A 22,442-nucleotide genomic window follows, 5' to 3' on the forward strand; every position below is an offset into this window, starting at 1 on the left:
TAATTTTTAATTGAAGGACAGCAATTAAACAACTGGTTAAAAAAAAAGCTGACTCTTTACAATCCTCAGTTAGGTTCAAAGTTCATGTATTTTCATTCTGCACAACAAAATGCAAAAATATCTGTATGGTAGAGCTCTGAGGATGAGTTAAAAAGTGTTAAAGCCTGAGGAAATGCTGCTCTGTGGTCTGGTGGTACAACAGTGGACACTTCTATATCGCTTGCCAGACGGCAGCAGGGTGAACAGGCTGTGGGTATTGTCTTTTAATATCCTTTGGCATCTGCACAGGCACCTCACTGATATCACTGATACTCAGTAGATAGGTACCAATGATATTCTGGGTGGTTTTAGTCACCGGCTGCATAGCCCTCCTATCCTGGGCCGGGCACATTCCATGACACTTTGTAATGTTTTGAGTCGGGATGCTTTCTATGTCTCCTCTGTAAGTTGACAGGACTTTGGCAGGGGGACTTTTGCTTTCTTAAGTTTCCTTGAGAAATACAGATCTTTCTGAGCTGACAGGATACTCGACCTCTGCTTGGTGAGCAGACAGAACTTACACTGCGTAATGTAAAAACATGATAATGTGCGGTTCTGTGTTGCCTATTTTTTTAAGGCAATGACCTACTCTAGTTTAGTTTTCCTAACTCTAGTAAAATGGTTTGACTTATGTGTTTTCATTTATGAGGAATTATGTTGATTCCACATTTAATATGATTCATTACCTCCATTTTTAAAAAGTTGCGTCAACAGTAAAACATTTCCAGTTTATTCGTCCTTGTTATTTGACTTCTATGACCACCCGTTATAATCTATAAAAGCCTGTAAAGAAAAATCCAGTAGGGCAGTTCTCACCGTTTTCAGTTCTCAGGCTCAACTGTACAATCCCACACCACCTCTTTCGCTGTCAGAGACAAGAAGAAGGAAGTAGTACAGCTCAAGGATGAGTAGGCCTTCTGTGACTCACACGCTGCCACTGACCCGTGTGGCAACCTGATAAGCTCACATTATGTCTCAACTGGCCCTGCGGCATAATACCACGCCAGCATGCCAGCCCAATAGGAAGCTGCCACATGATGCTCGGTGACAGCCACAGACCTTTTTTACCATGGGAAGGAATGAATGCAGTCCATACATGGGCATAGATGGAGCGCATATGATAATGTGCCATCCTGCTGAATATGCAAATGCCGAGTCAATGTAGGTCAACAAAGTAAATCTTTATACTTTCACGCATTTCAGTGCATTTTAATGAATATTTCATCAAAGGGAAGGATGCTTTTGGGTGAGAATCATTAGCCCTGTTACCAATGGCAACAAATATTTAGAAAAACGGGAGAAAACGGAATCAGACAGACAGTTTTAAAAATTATTTTATTACACCGTCACCGCAGTGATATGCAGAGATATAGAAGTGTATAGAAGAAATCATGCATAAGCCCTATATTCAATCATTACAGTGAATTACTTGATTGCATAATGCATGTTAGCGCAAATATAATTTTCCTCAGCACAGTGTGTTCTACCAACCTGTGTACTGAGCGCAGCTGGCCTGGAAACCTCATACAGTTAAACAAATATAACAAAGGTATTATCTGCCAACAGCACATTGACCTAAGTGTTAATCAGAGTTGACCTTAACGCCAACATCATTGCCTCCACTACACACAGTGATTTAAATGACTGAATAATGTATATATGACTTGCAGAAATATTTTGAGAGAGATAACTCAGAGCAGGTTAATTAGCGAGACAGCATTCAGCATGCAGCACTGCTTTGGCTTTGGTAGCTTCTGGATTGTACTGGAGACACACAGCTGGAGAATCAAAGTGCCTTTCATGTTCCAGGACAGTTGTTCATACAGAAATGACTTTGCCGTCATAGGGCTTTCTGATCACAGCTGTAGGTTGCCCCACCTGCAGGTCAAATACAAAGCAGAAGGAAAGGTTAAGTGACCTTTGTGTACAGTATCTCATCAGGATCTGGCTGCTTCAAATACAGCATATGTCTCAATTTCAGTCTTCTGAAAGGTGCTTTACACATAAGCAGCATTTCTGTGTCTTCTGTTTTAATTATGACACTCACTTAATGAACAAATAATGAATCAACATTATCAGTAAATACTTTTAACCTAAGCTATCTCTAGACCGCTGAAGATCTGGAGTAAAGAGAGTGAGATGAAAAGGTCAATGCCATTTCCATATCTGTAAAGTAAGCATTTTTGCATTTCCTTAGAAACCGACGTAGGGACGTAGTTAGCCTAGATCTGTCTGAAGGTAAATAAAAAAGACCTCTAAAGCAGATGACTAACATGTTATATCTCGTTGATATAATTTGTACCGCAAAAATGACAAGTTGAGGTTTTTGGGGTGTTATTTCCTGGTCTATTTCTTGGGTGAGTGTAAACCTGTAAGCTAATGTTTCTTGTCCACTTGGAGGCATCAGAAACAAGTTGTGGCATCAGGTACGTTAAAAATCTAAGATTAACTGAGTGGTGCATTTTTTTGCAAACAGTTGCTCATTTTTGAATCCAGTAGATGCATAGCAACATCAGCATTAATTTTGAGTCATGTGTCTGGTCACCTGACAAAAGTGAGTGAAGTATTCACCAGCCGTTTGACCAAGTCATTGTTTAGCAAGTCAAGAGCATGTCTCAAGTCCTATTGATTGTCTTAAACAATTCATAATGCACTCTTTACAAAATGTAATGCCATATTAATAACATGTCAATTAACAAAAATTAGGAATGCTTTGTAACATTGGTATTTGTCTGTTACAACAAGTTTGTTGGAAGTTGTGTCTCCATCTATAAGTTTCAATTCAGTTTAATTCATTCTTAACTTAAATTCATTACATATACTGCACTGTTCTTCCGTACTTCCATACATTAATTACTGTGTGAACGTTTAGGGGAAAACATTAAATGATCACAAATTTGATTCTCTTGCTTCACAAGAGAGCGATTAGAAACATAAACAGAGCTGATTATTGCAAACCGACAAATAAACCATTCATAAATTCACAGGAACTCAAATTTAGCAAACTTGTAGATTTTAGAAAAAGCATCACTGATGTACAAAGCATACACCAACATGTTACCAGACTGCATCCAGGGGTCGTTTCAAATAAGAGAATGTCAGTATGAACTGAGAGGGAAATGTATGTTCACAACCAAGACCAGAACAAAAGTAAAACAAAGATGTGTTTTAGTACTGTATATGGAGTTAATTTGTGGAATAGTTTAGAAACGGAAATGAAAGTGTGTAAAACACATAACCAAATAAAGGAATTAAACACAAGATGATTAAAAAATATAAAACTGACATATGAACACCAGAAATGGGTTTGGGAATTGGGTAGAAAACAGGCATATTTAATGTATATATAGTTAGATATACAGTTAGTTTTTGTTACTGTCTTGTATTGCTCTGTATAATTCAAAGGGAGCTGACAGAAATAATTAATGTTAAAAGGGGTGGGTGTAATAAGCTAAGTCTTCAGCCTACACCTTTTCAGTCCTGTTTTGTTTTTTGTTTATCTTTTGTTTTAAATCTAAAAAAAGACATAACTTAATGTTTATTTACTGTCTATCTAGCAGTGTATTTGAGTTTTGTAAGTTAGAAAATGTCCAAATTAAAACTAAAACTAAACTAAACTAAATAACTTGTGTTGGAAGTGGTTTTTGAGTTGGTTAGGTTGAGTCTAAAGTATTTCAATTTGTGACTTGAGTCGAAGTCATACAGTATGACTCAAATTCACACCTCTGGTATTCATTCTCTTGTAGCTCTGTGTTTGTTCTCCATGATTTCCTGAGGGAAATATGTGGCTTCTAAATGCTCCACTATGTCCATCAGCTAATCTGTACTAGCCAATTAGCATACAGTGGTTTCTTGGGTTATTTCACTCAAAACAACTGCCTGCAGTAGCTGAAAATGACACTGAGAGAAATGAGATTGAACCAAAAGAGTAGAGCTGCAGGCTGGAAAACCAAAACCATGAGCTGAAAGATGCTAAAACACAGCTGAGGAGAAATGTAGTCTCAGGTGAGAATTCTTTGTAGGTCTGTCATTATGAGCAACTAATTTCACATTACACACCATCCTTTGACTCATTTTTACAATAAAAAACTGATTATAGCAGCTTTAACAAATACATGTAGAGCTTGACTGACCTGATCCCTCTGCTTGACTCTTTTGTAAACATATTCAGAGAAGGGTTCTCTGTGGATGAATTTGCCATGCCCTGCTGAGGCGTTCAGCTGGCCATGCTCATAGACCACTTTGCCTCTGGAGATGGTGACGATAGGGACACCATGGCACTCCATGCCCTCGAAGATGTTGTAGTCCAGAGCCTGGTGGTGAGTCTTAGCTGATATCTTCCTGCCAGGACACAAAAACACAACTGCAGGTTTGCAAACAGCTATTTAAAATGACTTTAGAACTAAACATCTTTATCACATAAAACTCTTATGTTAAGTGACGTAATCACAGTATACTTTCTGAATACCAAGCTGAAAAAAGACAACAGAAACCAACTGTAAAATTTTAATGTCCTTATCTGACACTGATTGAATCAGGCCAAGATGTACTCGTACACAGCATCGAGCTGCTGCGGCTCACTTACTTTGCAGTAACAAGCAATATAGTGTAAATGTATTATTTACAACTTTTGCTCATGTGATGCTCTCTTCTCTAGAAAGGCCGGAGTGGGATGTTGGAGAGGAATGAGTTTTGAAAAAGAGACACAAGACAGGCACCCAAACAAATTTAGTACAGCTGCAATAGAGTTTATTGGCCAAAATGATTAAATTATTTGAATTATTTATCTAAAACCACTCATGGCAGAACTGGCTTTATTCAAGTTTTATGTAAAACTAATAATTTAGTACTATGCTTGTACTGCACTGTGTTACTGCTATGATCTCTCTCCCACCACATGGAACAAGTGTGAATGGAACCAAATACCATTTTATGGTTTTTGTACTCTATTTATGTATTATTGTGCTACTCACTGGAAATACTATACTTTCTATTCCACTACATTTAACCAACAGCTACATTTACTAGTTACCTTGCATATAAGATTTTTCATAACCTAAAAGACATGTGATGAGCTTGTAAAATGCATTATTAGCAAATAAACTACCACACAATATAAAGTGAGGTTGTTAAATGAGCTGTATTCGACATCAGAGCATATCTATCCCTCTGAGCCATGATTGTCTGCACATGGCACTCAACATGGAGGTGGTACAGCTGGCAGCTTACAGTGCTAAGGGCACAAACAGTGCTAACAATGGCCACGGTGCTGACAGAGCTAATGATTTGAACATCGGTGGGCAGGTACGCTTTGGCAATGACGTTGTTCTGCCACTGTGGGTTGCCACAGTCTTATCAGCTATATGAGCGCAGTGCAGAACAGCGGTGAGCTACCCAGGGTGATACACACACAGGGAGTCACATGCACTAATATGCATGCCAGACCATCTACCACAATAAACAGCAGAGAGGCTCCAATTACGACACTTACAGAGGGAGCATGACCTCACTACTCCACTATGCCTTACATAACAAATTGTCTTTTGCTGGTATATTAATGCTCTGAATGTAGCATGCAACTCTTTTAAAATCTAAAGCTCCACCTCGACCAACCATAACAGCTCGCAATATAAGATTCTTGACCTCTTGGCAGCAACAGAAAAAAGCCTTTAACACAACATGTAACACCATTTAAATTAACACAGGGGAACATAACATAGTTACCAAACATCCAGCAGGCATTTAGTTTAGGAGTTGTGTTTCCAATCATTCTCCTTCAAACTCTGTTGTTTGGTCTCCACTGACTTTTGAGAAAATATTTAGCTTTTCAGCTACTGCTCAGTTTTTTAGAGCTATTTCACTGTAAACAGCTGCCCAGTGTAGCCAATGACAACGCCAAGAATGGTGACAGTGAAATAAAACTCTAAAGTTAGTGACGTAAAACCAAAACAGTGAGCCAAAAGACACAAAAACACTACAGAGTTGGTTGATATTTATCTGTGTGGTCATTACTACAAGTGACCCCTTTAACATACAAGAAGTCATGATCCATTGTTCATTAAAATTATTGAATTAAGTAGCTACAGAACCTGTGTACTTCCACCACTATATGCAGTCACCAATAGTAGTAGTATTAACTTACTGCACCTCGTCATTAGGGTGGTTTAAGGGCTTTCTCGAAAATGCAGAAAATTTCCAAGAGGGAAAGCCAGTTACATTTTAGAGTAAAATAATCCAATGCTCTGCACAGCACAGAGCGATGAAAGACTGAAACAGCAGGGGACAGTGAAATAGATCTGACTCAGCCAGTTAAACACATTGGATATCTTTTTCTTTTTTTTAAGTGAGCCCTCTTTCCCCCGTTTGCACACATGCACATTTCTTGCTGACTTGTTAAGTCAGACACCATGCCCAGTGTGCACTGACAAAAACAAGATGCGTCCTCATTATTCAAGTAGCCCAATTATGAGACACAAGGCAAGTGACTGAACTTCCTAGGCGTCTGTGGTTATGCAACTGTTTGTGGCCCCTGGTCCCAGATGTTATGGAGCGACACTTGTGCTGAGGGCAATTAATCACAAAGTTTCACAGATGAATTCACGGCTGCAGCAATCAAACACGAGGCGCTGTCATGCTTGAAAGGCATTATAACATCTGCAGACACATGGTAGATACAGAACTCACACACACACACAGTGAGACAAACAGGTGACGTCCGAGGACAACAGGCCTGACAGGATTGAAAAACTGTAAATTCCTCCACAGTAAGAACTGTGAGGGTCTCTTTAGTGTTACCAGTGAATTAATTCACAGGAAATTACACCAGAGTGTAATGTGTTCTTCTCCAATTCACATGAGCAGTTGAGTAACTTCCCTGAGGGGCTCAGCCCAGATTCTGCAGCAAACAGAGCAGTGCTGTGCCATTCTAGGTTATATAAGACTTAGTGTGCTACAGTATGCAAGCTACTAGAATGCAAACTGTCCTCTGTGCCTGCATCTGTGCATGTGCTCCACAGAACAGCATACTCTCCACTCTATATTTGAGACTTATAGAATGAGAATAATAAGAAAATAGAAACAATCACATGATCAGTTTTCATATGCAGCCTTGCGATATTCTGAGCAGGTTACTGAAAATAGCCTTAATGCTGTGTGTTTTATCTACTATGAAAATTGGTTTAACTCCCACGTGAAATATTCGTCATCTTTAAGATCCTCACCATGACCCAACAGTATCATCCCACTGATGCTGTGCACATCTAGCTTAAGTAAGAGTGTTAAAATCCTTCCTAAAAAAGAATGGAAAAGAATGAATCATTCCAACAGTCTTGTTTTTTTACTGACAGATGTGATTCATATGTAAACTGTGTTATGCTTTAATTAGCAGCTGTAGATAAGTGATGATGACATACCCTGACTTCTGGAGAGAGCACAATCAGCTTATGTGTGTGTGATGAGGTGGCACAAGATGAAAGATACATCACTTCTCTTTTTTAGTTGCCTTTATCTATACCTTGCATGCTTTACTGCTAAACTTTATAAACCCTATCTTATTCAATACTATGCTTGACACCCTGGAGGCAGGCTTTCAAGCCTGCCCAATGTTTCAGCAGCACCATCTGCAGTCTGCATCTGCAAGCAGCTGCTGATAGCACTGGTAGAAATGGTTAACTTAGTTCTAAGAGATAAGAGAGTATTTAGAAGTCACTGGAGTTGTACACAACTGAGACTTTGATGAACAGTGTCCATGAGTATTCCTTTCCTGCTCATTTCAAAAGCTTACCAACATAATGCTGGATGGCTGGAATCAAGTCCTCACCTTGTCATCTTGGGGTCCCAAATAACCACGTCAGCATCCGAGTTCTTGGCGATACGGCCTTTCTGTGGGTAGAAGTTGAAGATTTTTGCTGCGTTGCTGCTGGTGACAGCTACAAATCGATTCTCGTCCATTTTGCCGCTGTGCTGAAGAAGGAAACACACAAAGTAGCCAGTTGGAGAAAGGGGCCCACAGTGGATGACAACAAAATACAGAATTAGCAGGCAAAAGGTCAGCGCCTTACTGGAGCAGCAAGCAACTCGTTTCTGCCAAAATATCATCTAATGTGTGATTTGTAAGGACTGTGGAATGTGGTAAATCTTCTCAGTGTCCTTGGTGCAGCTGAGCTAAAACACTGGCATCTTCACAACAGTGAGAAAATGCAACGCTGGCTTTCTGCAGCAATCTGCAGCTATTGTAGAAAAACAGAGACACTTTTAATTCAGTAAAAAATAAAATGAGTAGAATAGTTAGTGTTAACTAGGGCTGTCAAACAATTATCTTTTAAAATCATGATTAATTGCTGAATTTGAATAGTTAATCTTCACATGTTCAAAATCCCATTATTTTGCATTTCAGAACAGTTTTGATGTCCATATTTATGAGGTAAAGCAAATCTTAGAGTGTGCTGATTTGGATTCAAATGAATGCAAAGAAATGAACTTCATGATCATGACTTTTAAATTTATTTGCTTTAAATCAGTACTGCACTGTGACAACAGTGTGGTCTTGAAACCATGACTAGGAGGCAGGAGACAACTTTAAAGGGCTTATTCTGGGAAATACAATGTTGTTTGTTTCTGTTTGGGTCTTTTTTTTGGAGATGATTACACTGTTCCAGTAGAGAAAGTGCAGTTACTCTGATATAATTTTGATGACTCACTGATGTCCAGTGATCCCAGGTTAATGTGACAGATTTTGCACTTATCAAGAGTTCCAGTGTAGTTGCTTTCTCTGAATCATACAGGTCCGGCTTACAGCTTTCTTGAGAACCGCTCATACAAACACCTTCACGCTCTACACTGCACTTCTTTCGGTCCTGAGCAACACACCTCGGCCCCAAACAGCTATAGATTTAATGATGTTTAGATATGAAAAATATTGAATTATGTTGCTATTGTTACTCATGTTTCCAGACAGAGATATGTTACTGGTTACACTGCAGATTCAGATTTTACTTCCAAAATGTAACAATTGTTGAACAATGTGATTTACGTAAACTTAAGCACACTGTGCCTTCATTGCTTCATATTTTTCTCCTCCTGCCCTATGCATCCTTGAACACATGCATTAAATTTTTCAACGCCTGTATGGCATAGAAAGAAATCAGAAACACTTGAAATCATGTAAACTACAGCAAATAATTTATTTCAGTGGTCTAAGTGCCACAGAATAATTTGAGTGTTGAAAAAACTTTCAAAAATCCTGACAATTTGCTTTAGAAGACAGCCAAAGTCATGGACAACAGTCTGGCTTTGAATATGCTCAGATTAGGCATATACAGAACAATTTTCTGAGAGTGCAGTTATTGAATCTTTGGAGACACTACAGTTTGTAGGAGTGATTTTATTGAATATTTTTTCCAATGAAAATTCCTCCAAATAATGCAAAAGCACTTCATTTTGTAGTATAACCAACAGGAAACCATTGATATGTGAAGTGATTTTGGGGACACTACATGTCATAAGATTTAAGTTATTGAAAATGTTTGTACTCCCGTTTTTGGTGTTGCACTTAGTATTCAGTCCCTGCTCACTGTCTCACAGCCGGCTGCGCTCATAGAGACACGTTATCTGTCCAGCTTGGAGGACAGCTCGTTTTGATGAAATGTAGTTCATTATTATTGTATGTGTCCCGTGCCCAAATTGCACCAAATTCGACACCGCATATCCTTGGTTCCCCAGAAATACACCTGCCAAATGTGAAGTAGTTCAGATGAACGGTTCTCGCGATATGCGGACGACTAACACACATACAGACAGATTCCCTGCTTTACAGTAAGCCTATAGTGGTTTGTCTGTGGCACTCTGCAATTACACCACCTAAACACTGGTGGGGTTTCTGTAAAGTGCTGTGAAGTTTAAATCACACATTAAACATGGCTGAATAGCTTCAGTTTCAAACGAATTACACAAAACTGACATCATTATCACTCACAAGATTCACTAACAAAACACTTTTCTTTTGCTGGAAACATTTTCCCCACAAATACAACATGCTAACGTTATTAGCACAAGTCTACAGCATTTTACATTGTATAAATTAGCCTAGCGGCTAGCAGAGCCTCCTCTGCCTATGAAAGCAGGAACAACAGCAGCATTTAACTGAGGTAAAATTACAATTAATTACAACTCACAACGTTCACCAAAAAATTAACTGTCTTAGGCTAAACACATTTTCCCCCACAAATACAACATGCTAACTGTATTAGCACAAGTCTATTACATTGTATGAATTTGCCTAATGTCTAGCAGAGTTTCCTCTGCTTATATGAAGGCAGGAACAACAGCAACATTTAACAAAGGTAACATTACTTAAATCAGCTCAATTCCAATTCACAACATTAGCCAAAAAATGAATGGTCTCTCACTCAACACGTTTTCTCCACAAATACACCATGCTAACATTATTAGCATAAGCGTATGATATTTTACATTGTATGAATTAGCCTAACGGCTAGCAGAGCTCTGCTTATATGACGGCAGGAACAACAGCAGCATTTAACTAAGGTATAATTACAAATTTCGGCTCAATTACAACTCACAACGTTCACTGTAAAAATTACTGTCTTACACTGAGCACTTCTTCTCCACAAGTACAACATGCTAACATTATTAGCATAAGCCTATGGTGTTTTACATTGTATAGATTAGCCTAGTGCCTAGCAGAGTTCTCAACCTATATGAAGCCAGGGACGACAGCAACATATAAAGTAACATTACAAACTTAGTCTGAATTACAACTCACAACCTTTGCCAAAAAAGTAATTGTCCTACACTCAAGTTGTTTTCTCCACAAACACAACATGCTAACATTATTAGCATAAGCCTATTACATTTTACATTGTATAAATTAGCCTAGCGGCTAGTGGACTTCTTTTCTCACGAGTCACACACAGGACTTGAATTGTAGGTCTGCAGTCAGTTGCAATCCATTTAGTAAATGCTGTGATTAACTTCTTACATTTAGTTTCATCCACAGGTCTATGACAACTTGCTCACTCAAAAACAGTGCCAGCTTTGGCTATGACATTGCGCGCTGACATCAGTCTGATAGTGGCATCTGTATGGTCAGCTTTTAAGTGGTAGCTCAAACTGGAAGTATTTTGTTGATGTTCTAATTTAGTTTAATACAAGGTGCATATTACTTTTGAATTGTCAACTGAGCCATCCAGTTTTTTTTTTGTTTTTTTTTTAAGTTTAAGGACCCACTCAAAAGTGCAGTGGGGTATTCTTAGACTAATGTTAAACTAGATGATGATGTCCCACGAAGGGTTAAAAAATGTACAATGGATCCCCTGCCCACTGTTATGTCAATGCATAATGAAAGCCACAAGGCAGCTTGAAAGGGGCCCCTGCAGGAACCTTGTGATTTGAAATGATACTATGCATAAATGATGCATATTCCCCAAATTATTTGGCCTCCACACACGATGAGTAATCAATCTTGACTATGCATCACAGTAAAACGTATCAAGCTGACGTAAGAACATGCAAACAGGGATTTTTAATCTAAAAAGCACAGTTGAACTTGTTATGTTGTCATTAGCCCAGTTTCATACATCATTTTATTCAGTCCACTGCCACATCGCTGCAAACTGTATAATGTCATGGAAGCTGCGTAGTAGCTGTTAATGGCACAGCATGCAGCTCACACTTGTGCTGTTTCAGACTCAAGTGTCAATGCTGAACACTGTCAGATAAAGTGTATTTGTAATGTTATGACTTACCACTCCTTTCTCCCAGATGACAGACATCCTATCCTCCACTCCATTCACTCCATTTGGGATCTTGGTGAAGTCGTCTTTGCCGAGAGCCTTCTGGCACACAGAGAAGGTGCAGTTGTCCGTCCCCGTCACACTGAGATCATCGCTAGCACATTGATGGATAAAAACATGTATGGATGAATGACTGGATAGATGCTTGAATAAATAATTAAAAATACAAAACAAGTAGCAGTAGCCATAATTATTTAATAATTACTGAAGCTGAGTTAATATGCAAATTGGAACATTATGTAAATTCTGTCAGCTTCAGTGTCTTCTCCTGTGTCACCCTTAACTGCTGAAATAAATTTGAATATATGATGTTACCAGGATCACAGCGAGTGTAATGTCTGCTGTGTTCACACTGTAAAACACTGAGCTGCGTCTCTTCAATAAAAGATGCTACACACATGAAATGTTTAATTATTGATATCTATGAGATTGGTCATATTTGTGCAACTGCTAATACGTTTTTATGCAGCCTGTAGTTGTGTGTCGGTGTTTGTACTGACAATGTGTTGTGGATGGATGTGTGTGACAAGTGAGACCTGCCACAGCATCAGGCTCAGCCTCAAGCTCAAGCTCAACCACAGGCTCAGCCAAAGCCACAGCCACAGGACACGACACAGGCTCAGCCAAAGCCACAGCCACAGGACATGACACAGGCTCAGCCAGAGCCTAAGCCACAGGACATGTCACAGGCTCAGCCAGAGCTTCACTCACTGTTTCAGCCTCAGTCACCCTCCTATTCAGACACCTACCTATGTAATGTAGATCTTTCTGATCTACTTTATCTGTTCTGATCAGTCACACATGTTGAGAGTGAGGCTGAAGCAAAACAATTCTCAAAATCCTCCCAAATCCATCATCTTACAATTGCTTTATATTCTCAATAAAAATGTTAATACTTTAATTTTACTTGTTGTTTTATTCTGTCTTTTATTCTAGACTTATGTTATGACAGTGTTATGAAATTTGGACTCTACGTGCTCACTTTCAAATTACTGTTGTTAAACAAAATATTGAACTGAAATAATCTGAGAATAAAATTCCCAAAACTTTAAGCAGCCATTGTTTGTTTTAATCTGAACGTTCCACCTTTAGTTCACCTCACACCTTCGGATGACGACAGTCTACACCACACCTAGAAAATGTCTGCCTTAACACAGCTGACACAATAAAACACATATGTTTAATATATCAGTATCTTCTCAGTAACAAGTGCAACAAGTGGTATTTTAGCATATTTTAGGTTTAACCCTCCGCCACTGTTTTCTTTTCCCATTTTGCTCCACAGAATGGGATTCGGTGCTACTGCTACCATCACTGGGGAGATATATCATCAGGAGGAAAAGCGCCGCAGAGAGTGCATCACAAGGAGTGAAGCTGCGTCTTCTTTTCCTTGCAGATGACGGTTCGGGTTCATTCTCTCCTGTTGTGTGGTAAGTGTGGTCCATTTGCAAACTTTATAACTAAAAAAACTTTTCACTACTCTCTATCGACGAACTACTAACACTCTCTGCTGTTTCCTCCTCCTTCTTTCTTCCGCTGTCTTTGTTGGTTTATTTATACATGCGAAACGCGTTCTCTGGCTGGCTGGATTGTCCACTTGGGCTGCCGTACATACATGGCGGTGCAAGATGGCGACCTCTCTAAAGCAAGGCCCTTGCTATATATATATAAAAGCATAATTATAAGGCTACGGAAACCAAACAAATTTTATTTTATAGCGATTATACACTTGTATAAACATATTCATGGGTAGAATATTCAGATTCAGATTCAGATTTGACAGTAAACCATGCCAAATATTACACACTGGCCCTTTAAGAGCAGAGCTGTCTCTGAAGTTGCAGAGTTATAGAGTTATAATGTATGCTCTGTTAAGTCAAGCTTAGTAACAATTAGGATCCTCAACTTTCACTGTTGAGTCACAAGGAATAGTTTTGTCATTTTAAATCATGAGGCAGATAGATAGTTCTAAGATGGGATTTTCACTCACATCCCTTTACATTTAGCTAAAGGGCAAATATTTAAAATTTAAATTCACTGTTAGTATGTTTTCATTTGTTTCATAGATTTTCTATAGATTGGTGGTTTCAAACATTTTCTTGTGGCCTGTTGTTACATGAATCATGCAGTTAGTAAGTTCAATTGAAGAGTAATTTTCCCTTTTCAGACTTTTCCATTTGACAAGTAATCTTAAGTGCATTAAGTGAGGAAATTATAGCTTATAGTGTTTGACAAAACAAGGCAAACTTTGAACAAATGTTTGAATAATAGACTACACTGTACTGCAGAGCTTCATTTGTCCTTCCTTCCTGTTCTGCCAATAATTTGTGTGTTACGATACATTCCTTATATACGCTTTCTACTCCTGTATCTGCTTCAAAAAATGTAAGTTATTTTAATCCTACTACTTTCTATTCTTTTGTTTGCTCTGCTATTTACGGAAGCCCAACAATGACAAATGTGATTTTATTACTATTTTTACACATATTTTATATGTGACTTTAGTCAGAGTATTTTTAACTTTTTTCTTGCAAATGTATGACTTTATAATCTAAGAGAAAGTTCTGTGTTTTTTATTGGACTATTGTGCGTGTAAGATCAGTCTGATCTTAATTGTTTTATTTCATCTGTGAAGATGGCAAAAAAAGGAAAGTTTTGGCAGGTGAATTTATTATTTTTTTTTTTTAAAGTGTTTCTTGTTGTCATACTTATGTCGGCCACACGAGGCATAAATGGCTAAATCATATTTTCTTCCAGGTGAGTTTTAATCTCTCCAAACACTCTAAACACAAGGTACATATGGTTACCTTATGTATCATTACTCTACAAAAACCCAATTGCTCCAAAACAGACATGCTAAATTACAAGGCACACTAATCTGTGATGATATTATTGGTTGTTAAGCTTTCAGTTGCACCTACTTGGCCAGTAGGTCCATGAGGTACCCAGGGGTGCTGGGGTCAGGTCTGAGGGGAGGACCCATGACGAAGCCAGCAGCATGGGCCCATTCCTGGTGCCAGTAGTGAGTACCGTCAATGCCCAAACCAGCTGCAATAGGCTCCCCGAATACCACGTGCCCTATAGAGAGTGAGCAAAAAAAAAATTCTTTTTTCAGAGGTCACATGCTGACACCAAAGTAAGTTCCACCTGCTGAAGAAGACTGCAGGACATGAGTGAACCTTGGGTTTAGAATCTTAATCACTTTCAACAGACTTTTCCACCATGACAACAAAAGAAATCCCATGGAGACATTGATTAATTGACCTTGTTACTTTTTTAATTAAAAGAAAAGACACTGAATACAGGATCAAATATTAACACTGATATTGGTTCTGTCCTTTGAAAGGCCATGTAGGACCATCATCTCCCGACCTTGCCATATTTCAACAGCAGGGGGCAGCAAGCCCACACTCACCATCTCTGCGTGCATTGGACAACACCTTGGCAGCAGATTTGCTCATGACATGCACCACATACAGGGGGCAGTTGACCGCACTGGCGATGGTGATGGCTCGCTGGGTGGCTTCGGCCTCCACCTCCTCTGGTCGACACATCTCATGGCCCTCTGGCCCCGTGATGCCCAGGGACAGCATCTTCTTAGCCCCCTGTCGAGTCCCAGCGTGGACAGGGACAACAAGGAGAGCAGAAAGGTTAAAGGAGATGGAGGGATAACAACAGCACAGTATCTGTCCAGGCAGAGACGAACACAATATAACTAACACAGCTGTAACTGAACTAACATCAACCAATAAAGTCAGTGCAGTGCGTTAAAACATGTTGACCCTTATGTGTTGAAATTGGCTTTACTTACTTATTGCTTGTCGTCCCACAGACCCCAAAGGTGTATATGTATATAAGATAATAATTGCAAAATTGTTTTCCCACCTTTTCTTCTAATCTTTTTAAAGTGCATTTGTAGACAGGTATTAAAGTGGTGACCCTTCCCTTTGTCACCAACTGGATTTGCACATATGGTGAAATTGACGACGTATGGAAATGACAATAAAGCAACAAGTAAGGGAATATTTTGTGTTTTATATGTCATATGTGCTATGCATGAACAAATATATATCAATTTTGTTTGACAAAAAGTAATTCATAGACAAAGAAATGTACAGTATGAGTATCTTATCCTACACAGTTGCATTAGAGGCCAACTCTCTGTTCGACCAATTATGAACAATCTGTTCAATAAAAGCAATCTTAATAGTTATTCTGGATTTTAGGGGGAGCAGTGCTACATCAAATATACAGCCAGCACCAATCACAGATGAAGAAATTATCAAAATACACTGTATTTAACGATGTTGTTTTAACGATGTTGTACAGCTAGAGAACCCAAACAAAAGATATTTATGTTTTTTCTGGAGACTTCTGAAATGTCATCAGTTCATGAAGTACCATGCTGTAATCATGTGTTCTCCACCACTACAGACCCACATTTCACATCTTTGACATTTGCTGCTTCCTAGTGGTGAACTGTTGTCATGACATTTAAAAAAAAATTGAATTGGAAAATACAAACACATTTCTGAGAAATAATTGGCCATTTTGACATGTCACAACAAAAAGGAGGATCTGGAGCCAGCACATCTAAATGAAACAGCACATCTAATTACACTGGTGCTTTTTTGGAAACAACATCTCAAACTACCTTTGGAGAAAAGGGCTCTTGATTCTTGGGACAGTCCTGAACTCTTCTGGTTAAACATTTTCTGCAGGTAATAACGGACAGAGCAAAGGCTGCTTTGGGTATTTCATCATATTACTTTGCTTCATATTTGCTCTCGTTATTACCACAGACAGTATCAATAGACCTTGAACCACCTGGAACATGCAGGGACCCCTGGTTTAGTTAACATGTTTCTTAATTCAGATTTTTCAGAAATTATAAAATGTAATTTCTGCATTTCTGTTACAGAATACCACTGAATTTTTATTACTATTACTGCCACAATGTCTCGTCCTCTGTGACACTTAACTGTATCTTGCATTAAGACACATATAGCTACCATCAGAGTTAAACACCACAAGACTGTGGTGTGTTTACTCATACATTTTATTTATATGACCTGACTTTACTTCAGCATTCCTGATAAATAGGACAGCAACACAAATGCCTCTCTAGGCATGGGGTGATTAGGACTGATGAGCTGATTGAGTTCTTTTTCATGCATTCATTTCTATCAAATTCTTAATATTAACCATATTGCTTTAGCTTAGAATGGGAACAGAAATGCAAACTGTTACTATTATGGGTGAATGTGAATAGTTTTAAGTTAATAGAGTATTTGTTAGACTCGGTACTAACACATTATTTGCACTATAAACAGACATACTTCAGTCTAGTTAATAAACAGATTATCACATTAGCTCCTACTAACCTCTGCAATCAGGTCTCCATTCTCAGCGTGCACCTGAGCTATAGCACCGATCTTCTTACACTGGGAGAAGGCAGCGTATAACTCACAGTCCTGCAGCATGAACACATCTTTATAGGCCATAAACATCTTAAAGGAATTGACCCCCTTCTCTTTGGCGAGTGTCTCCATCTCTTCTTTGACCTAAAGGAAAAAATAGTTTGGAGACATGCATGAAGGAATAGATCTGAGTACCTTTGATTCTCATGCGCAGTATCCCTCCATAAAAACAGGAATTTTTTATTCTAAACAGACATTTGTGTGTGGTGCAATTTTTATTTGGAATTGGCAAACATACTCATAAGCTGACGCTTTGGCAAAATGAGCTGTGTTTGTTTAAATGATGTGCTAATTCACCTTGTCACTCCACCATGTGACAGCGACATGCAGCGAGTAGTCGCAGCAGACTTTGGGGTCAGCTTTCTTCCGCCAGCAGTTGTAGGCCTCCAAGAGTGACTTGCTTTTTTGGGGGATGACAAAGTCAATAATCATTGTGGTCCCTCCTGCCAGAGCAGCCTGACAAAAGACAAACATTACCACACAGACTGAGGTTAAAATTGACCTTAGTTAACCCTGCAGCATACAGCACCTACCATGTATGTGCAGCCTATAGCGCTTGATCTTCGCCAGGCATTTGTTCAGAATGCTCACTAATATTGAGACTGTAGTGTACAGTGTTGTTCAGTCAATGCTGGTGAGAATATGCTGCTACATATTTGTTATGTTTCCCTTTGCCACATCATGACATTTTGCAGTGCTGTGACTGATGCATTCAGACAGAGACTCTCTGGCCTCTGTTAGTTGCTTCATGTCGCCCTGACACCTCAATTATAACACTTCTGACTGGCGCACTACTAATAAAGCTGACACAAACTGCTAATTTGTATTTGATTTATTATGATTCAGTTGTAAAACAGCCTGTTAAACTGCACTATACAAGGTGTAGACAAAATAACATACAGGAGGAACTCTGGTGCAAAGTAATATGTTTTGATGAGGTTCTTTGTTCAAAAATACATTTCTACACTTTTCGGATTCTGTGTGTGCGCCCTGTCCTTAAATCCCTGCCATATATCTAAGTTAAGTCCAACAAGTTCAAAATACACTTCTGGTCAAAGCCTTCAAAATAAAACTCCAGCATATACAAATACAAAATAATGAATTACGAATACTACAAATGGGGCATCAGGAATAGCAAATTGAATACACTGCAAATTCTTAGACACCCAAGTTCATTACATTAATTTCTATGGCAGTGTGGAAAGTGGTAATGCCTTAACATGCATAGTATCATTTAAATTAACATGTACTGACCACAAAAGACTAAACATGAGACACAAAACCTATGAAAAGGGGCAGAACAACTCCAAAGGGACACAAAACGACTACAAAGTAACACAAAATGGTTACAAAGGGACATTCAACAACCACAAGGAGATGAAAAATGAAAAACACATAAAACAACAAAAAGGAAACACAAAATGACTACAAAGAGACACAGAACATCTAAAAGAGACACAAAAATACCCCAAGGAGACACAAAATGATCAAAACCACAATGTGACTAGAAATAGAGGTAAAAGCGCCACAAAGTCTGTGTCTTGCTCCTACACGTAAGAGAGGTGGTGGGGCCCTTTGCATATCTGTATATCTGCCTAGGGACCCACTGTCTGATGATCCTCATGACTGCACCTTAGTGCACTGCTGACGTTCTTTTCCTTGAATATCTCTTGTCTCCATCTTCTACTCTTCAATTCAGGGGCAAATATTGCGCTCCTCTAAATTTATTTGATAACTTTGGATGCTGACTAATTTGCAGAATCAGACTGACAATAGAAAATATGGTCACCAAATTAAAAAAAAATATTATGTGTTAGTTAACACTGTATTTGCAGGAATGTGCGCAAGACTGACGTGATACTGGTATAATTATGACATCACATCCTGTCATGAACATGAATAATCTTAATCACAGAGTATTTTTAAACTATAGTATTACTATTTGCACTCAAAGCTTTTGATGAAGTACTTTTGGTAGCTTGTGCTGTTAGTTTATTCTAATGTGACACAAGCAGCCAATGCAAGGTGGTGATGATGAGGAGGAGGATGAATATGATGCCTCTGCTATTTTAAGTAGACTCGGCTTTGTAACTTGAAATAAATTATTAATATAAATAAATAAATCAATAAATAAAACTAAAATTAACTGACGTGAATATCAAGACAGCGCTTTAATGTGAAGGCAACACCGTTTAACTTCTGTTATTATTCTGTTTGTCTCAGTCTAACTTGACGCACTTGAATGCATCTGGAGCCTGTCACTTTCTGTCTGCTGCAAATCAAATATATTCACCTTGGTACCGATATAGAAGTCGTCCACAGCTGTGGTGCCCATGAATTCAAACTCCATGTGTGTGTGCGTGTCGATGCCGCCGGGGATGACCAGTTTATCTGTGGCATCGATGACTCGCACTTCCGCTGGGATCTTAAGATTCAGCCCAACTTCTACTATTTTCCCATTTTCAATGTAGACGTCGCTGATCACGGAGCAGTCTTCATTCACAACTTTACCTCCTTTTATCAAGATCCTGCTGGGTTCTGCCATCCCTGCTGTGCACAACTGAGAGACTCTTTCAAGTCAATTAAAGAAAAGAAGCCAGAGTTTGTGCAGACTGGAGAGAAGTGACTGCAGCGGTCTGACACTCGTCTGTGTGTGCAATAAGTGTGTTCAGAAACTTAACCATGTAGGTCAGTTCCAAAGTCCATGTGAGGACCTCATCCACAGATAGGCATTCAGGATTATTCAACTCCTGACACTAAGGAAAACTGTTTCCTTCTTCAGACCCCGCCCTGTTACGCAATAACAGTGGGGTTGTATTTAACTCAAAGCTCCGCCCGCTTCATCATGGTTTGGGTCATATTACTTTGAAATGTAGTCAGTTGCTGAATACAGTTTACATGGGGATTTCTAGTTATGTAATGCATTGGACTACAAAAAAAGTAATAATCTCAATGTTTTTGGATTTCTTCAAACTCAAACATTGGAAATATTGCACCTTGTCCAAAAAGAAAATGGACGCAGGCACAAAAATCTGAGCTCCACAAAAACTCCTTTTTCCTCTTAAAACATCTCAAACGTTTCCAGTGCAAATAAAATGCATTTTACATATTCACGACTCACAGTTGTTAGCCCTTATTAAAGGAACACATCAACCACATAATGACCATTATCAGTTACTCACCCTGTGTTACTTTGAATTGGTGAGGAAAACTTCTTTTTTCATGCATGCAGTGAATGAAGAATCCACAAAGGCAATTATTGTTCATGAATTGAAGTAAACTGGGTCCACACATTACAACAGCAATGTAATGTTCTCTTTAGCTGTTAGTGTGTTTGTGTTAATTTCCTGTTTTATTTTGAAATCCTGTTGTTTTTGGTTGATGTCTAGTTTTACTTCCTGTCTGTTCTTTTCCCGCCTTTTGATCACTCACCTGTGACTGATTTGTAATCACCTTCACCTGTGTATATATACCATGTGTTTTCACCAGCCCTCTGCCAGATTACCGTTGTCTCCCAGTGTGTTTGTGCTTTCCAGCCCTGTGGATCTAGTTTTGTTTGCCTGTTTTTTTGGACTTTGAAGACTTTTGGAATGTTACTCTTGGAATTGCCTTCCTTTGGATTCTGCTTGAATTTTTGAGTAAAGAACTTTGACTTTCTGCATTTTTTTGTCCTGGGTTTTTTTTTTGTCTGCATCCGAGTCTTTTCTTCTAAAACGTGTCAGCAAATCTATTTCAACAACATCTGTTAACAACCTCTCTTACAACTCCAGCAATATCATCCAAGTCTGACTTAATCAGTCCTATCCTCAGTACTTCCCAAACACATGTATTATTTGCTATGATAGTGACTTGTCTTAGGAACCCCATGTGCTAATGCGATGCTGCAAGACTGCTTTGAGTCCACAGACTGGGACTTGCTCTGTGAGCCGCATGGGAAGGACATCAACAGCGTGACTGACTGCTTCAGAGAATACATCAAATTCTGTGACAACACCACCCTGCCAACCTGGACTGTGCGCTGCTTTCCCAACAACAAGCCGTGGATCATCAGCAACCTGAAAGTATTTCTTAATAATAAGAAGAAAGCCTTCGGGTCTTGGGACAGGGAAGAACTGAGGAAGACCACAGCGTGATCTGAGGAGGAAGCTGAGAGAGAGCAGGGACTCCTACAGGAGGAAGCTGGAGGCCAAGCTCCCACAGAAAAATGTGAGGGATGTGGGGACTGGAATGAAGGAGATTAGGCTTGTGCCGATTTCCAGTTTAAGCGGTTCGGTCCGGTTTAATTTAATTTTAATTTAATTTTTTTTTTAAATTTTATATACTTTATTAATCCCTCTGAGGGGAAATTCAATGTTTTCACTCTTGCTGTCAATTACACACAGGTCCGAAATACACGCATGCACAAACAGGACCTATATATGCACAAAGTGGAGAGATGTCAGAGTGAGGGGGCTGCCTCTGGGACCCCTTCTGTTCAATCTCTACATGCTGCCTTTAGGCCAGTTAATACAAAGTAATAATGTGTCCTACCACAATTATGCAGACAACACTCAGATCTATGTCTCACTGACAGCAGGTGAATATGGACCAGTGGATTCACTCTGTCACTGCATCCAACAGGTCAGTGTGTGGATGCAAAACAACTTTCTCCAGCTAAATTCAGACAAGACTGAAGTCATCGTATTTGGTCCACAGAAACAAAGAGAAAGTGTCAGCAGTCACCTCCAGTCTCTTTCTCTAAAACCTACAAATCAGGCTAGAAATCTCGGGGTAATAATGGACTCAGACTTGAACTTTAACAGCCACATCAAATCAATAACATCAGCAGCTTTTTACCATCTAAAAAACATTGCCAAAATCAAAGGTATAGTGTCTAAACCTGACTTGGAGAGACTTATCCATGCATTTGTCTCTAGTAGGTTAGACTACTGTAACGGCCTGCTCACTGGCCTCTCCAAACGTGCTGTAAGGCAGCTGCAGTACATCCAGAATGCTGCTGCTCGGGTCCTGACCAGAACCAGGAAGTACAAGCACATTAGTCCTGTGCTCAGGTCTCTACACTGGCTTCCTGTGGCTCAGAGAATAGACTTTAAAGCAGCTCTGCTTGTGT

At 39.1% G+C, this 22,442-nt stretch overlaps 1 protein-coding gene across 1 annotated transcript; it reads right to left on the reverse strand.

Moving 5' to 3' along the window:
* Positions 1–1,430: 1,430 nt before the first annotated feature.
* Positions 1,431–20,110, reverse strand: dpys (dihydropyrimidinase). Its single transcript, XM_049584535.1, has 9 exons — positions 19,626–20,110; positions 17,630–17,788; positions 17,237–17,416; positions 15,268–15,457; positions 14,774–14,930; positions 11,805–11,946; positions 7,859–8,001; positions 4,173–4,380; positions 1,431–1,917 (listed from the first exon to the last, which is right to left on the reverse strand). The coding sequence occupies exons 1-9, from the start codon at positions 19,875–19,877 to the stop codon at positions 1,858–1,860; spliced, it is 1,491 nt and encodes a 496-aa protein (XP_049440492.1). The 5' UTR covers positions 19,878–20,110; the 3' UTR covers positions 1,431–1,857.
* Positions 20,111–22,442: the final 2,332 nt, after the last annotated feature.

This window comes from Epinephelus fuscoguttatus, linkage group LG8 (assembly GCF_011397635.1).
Source record: "Epinephelus fuscoguttatus linkage group LG8, E.fuscoguttatus.final_Chr_v1".
Classification (NCBI taxonomy): Eukaryota; Metazoa; Chordata; class Actinopteri; order Perciformes; family Serranidae; genus Epinephelus; species Epinephelus fuscoguttatus.

Excerpts from the sequence above, each read along its gene's own strand:
- dpys (XM_049584535.1), bottom strand. The coding sequence starts at position 19,877 with ATGGCAGAACCCAGCAGGATCTTGATAAAAGGAGGTAAAGTTGTGAAT. Across the intron at positions 17,789-19,625 it reads ACTTCTATATCGGTACCAAG|GCTGCTCTGGCAGGAGGGAC; the intron begins GTGAATATATTT and ends GTCTTTTGTCAG. Across the intron at positions 14,931-15,267 it reads GTCCAATGCACGCAGAGATG|GGCACGTGGTATTCGGGGAG; the intron begins GTGAGTGTGGGC and ends CACTCTCTATAG.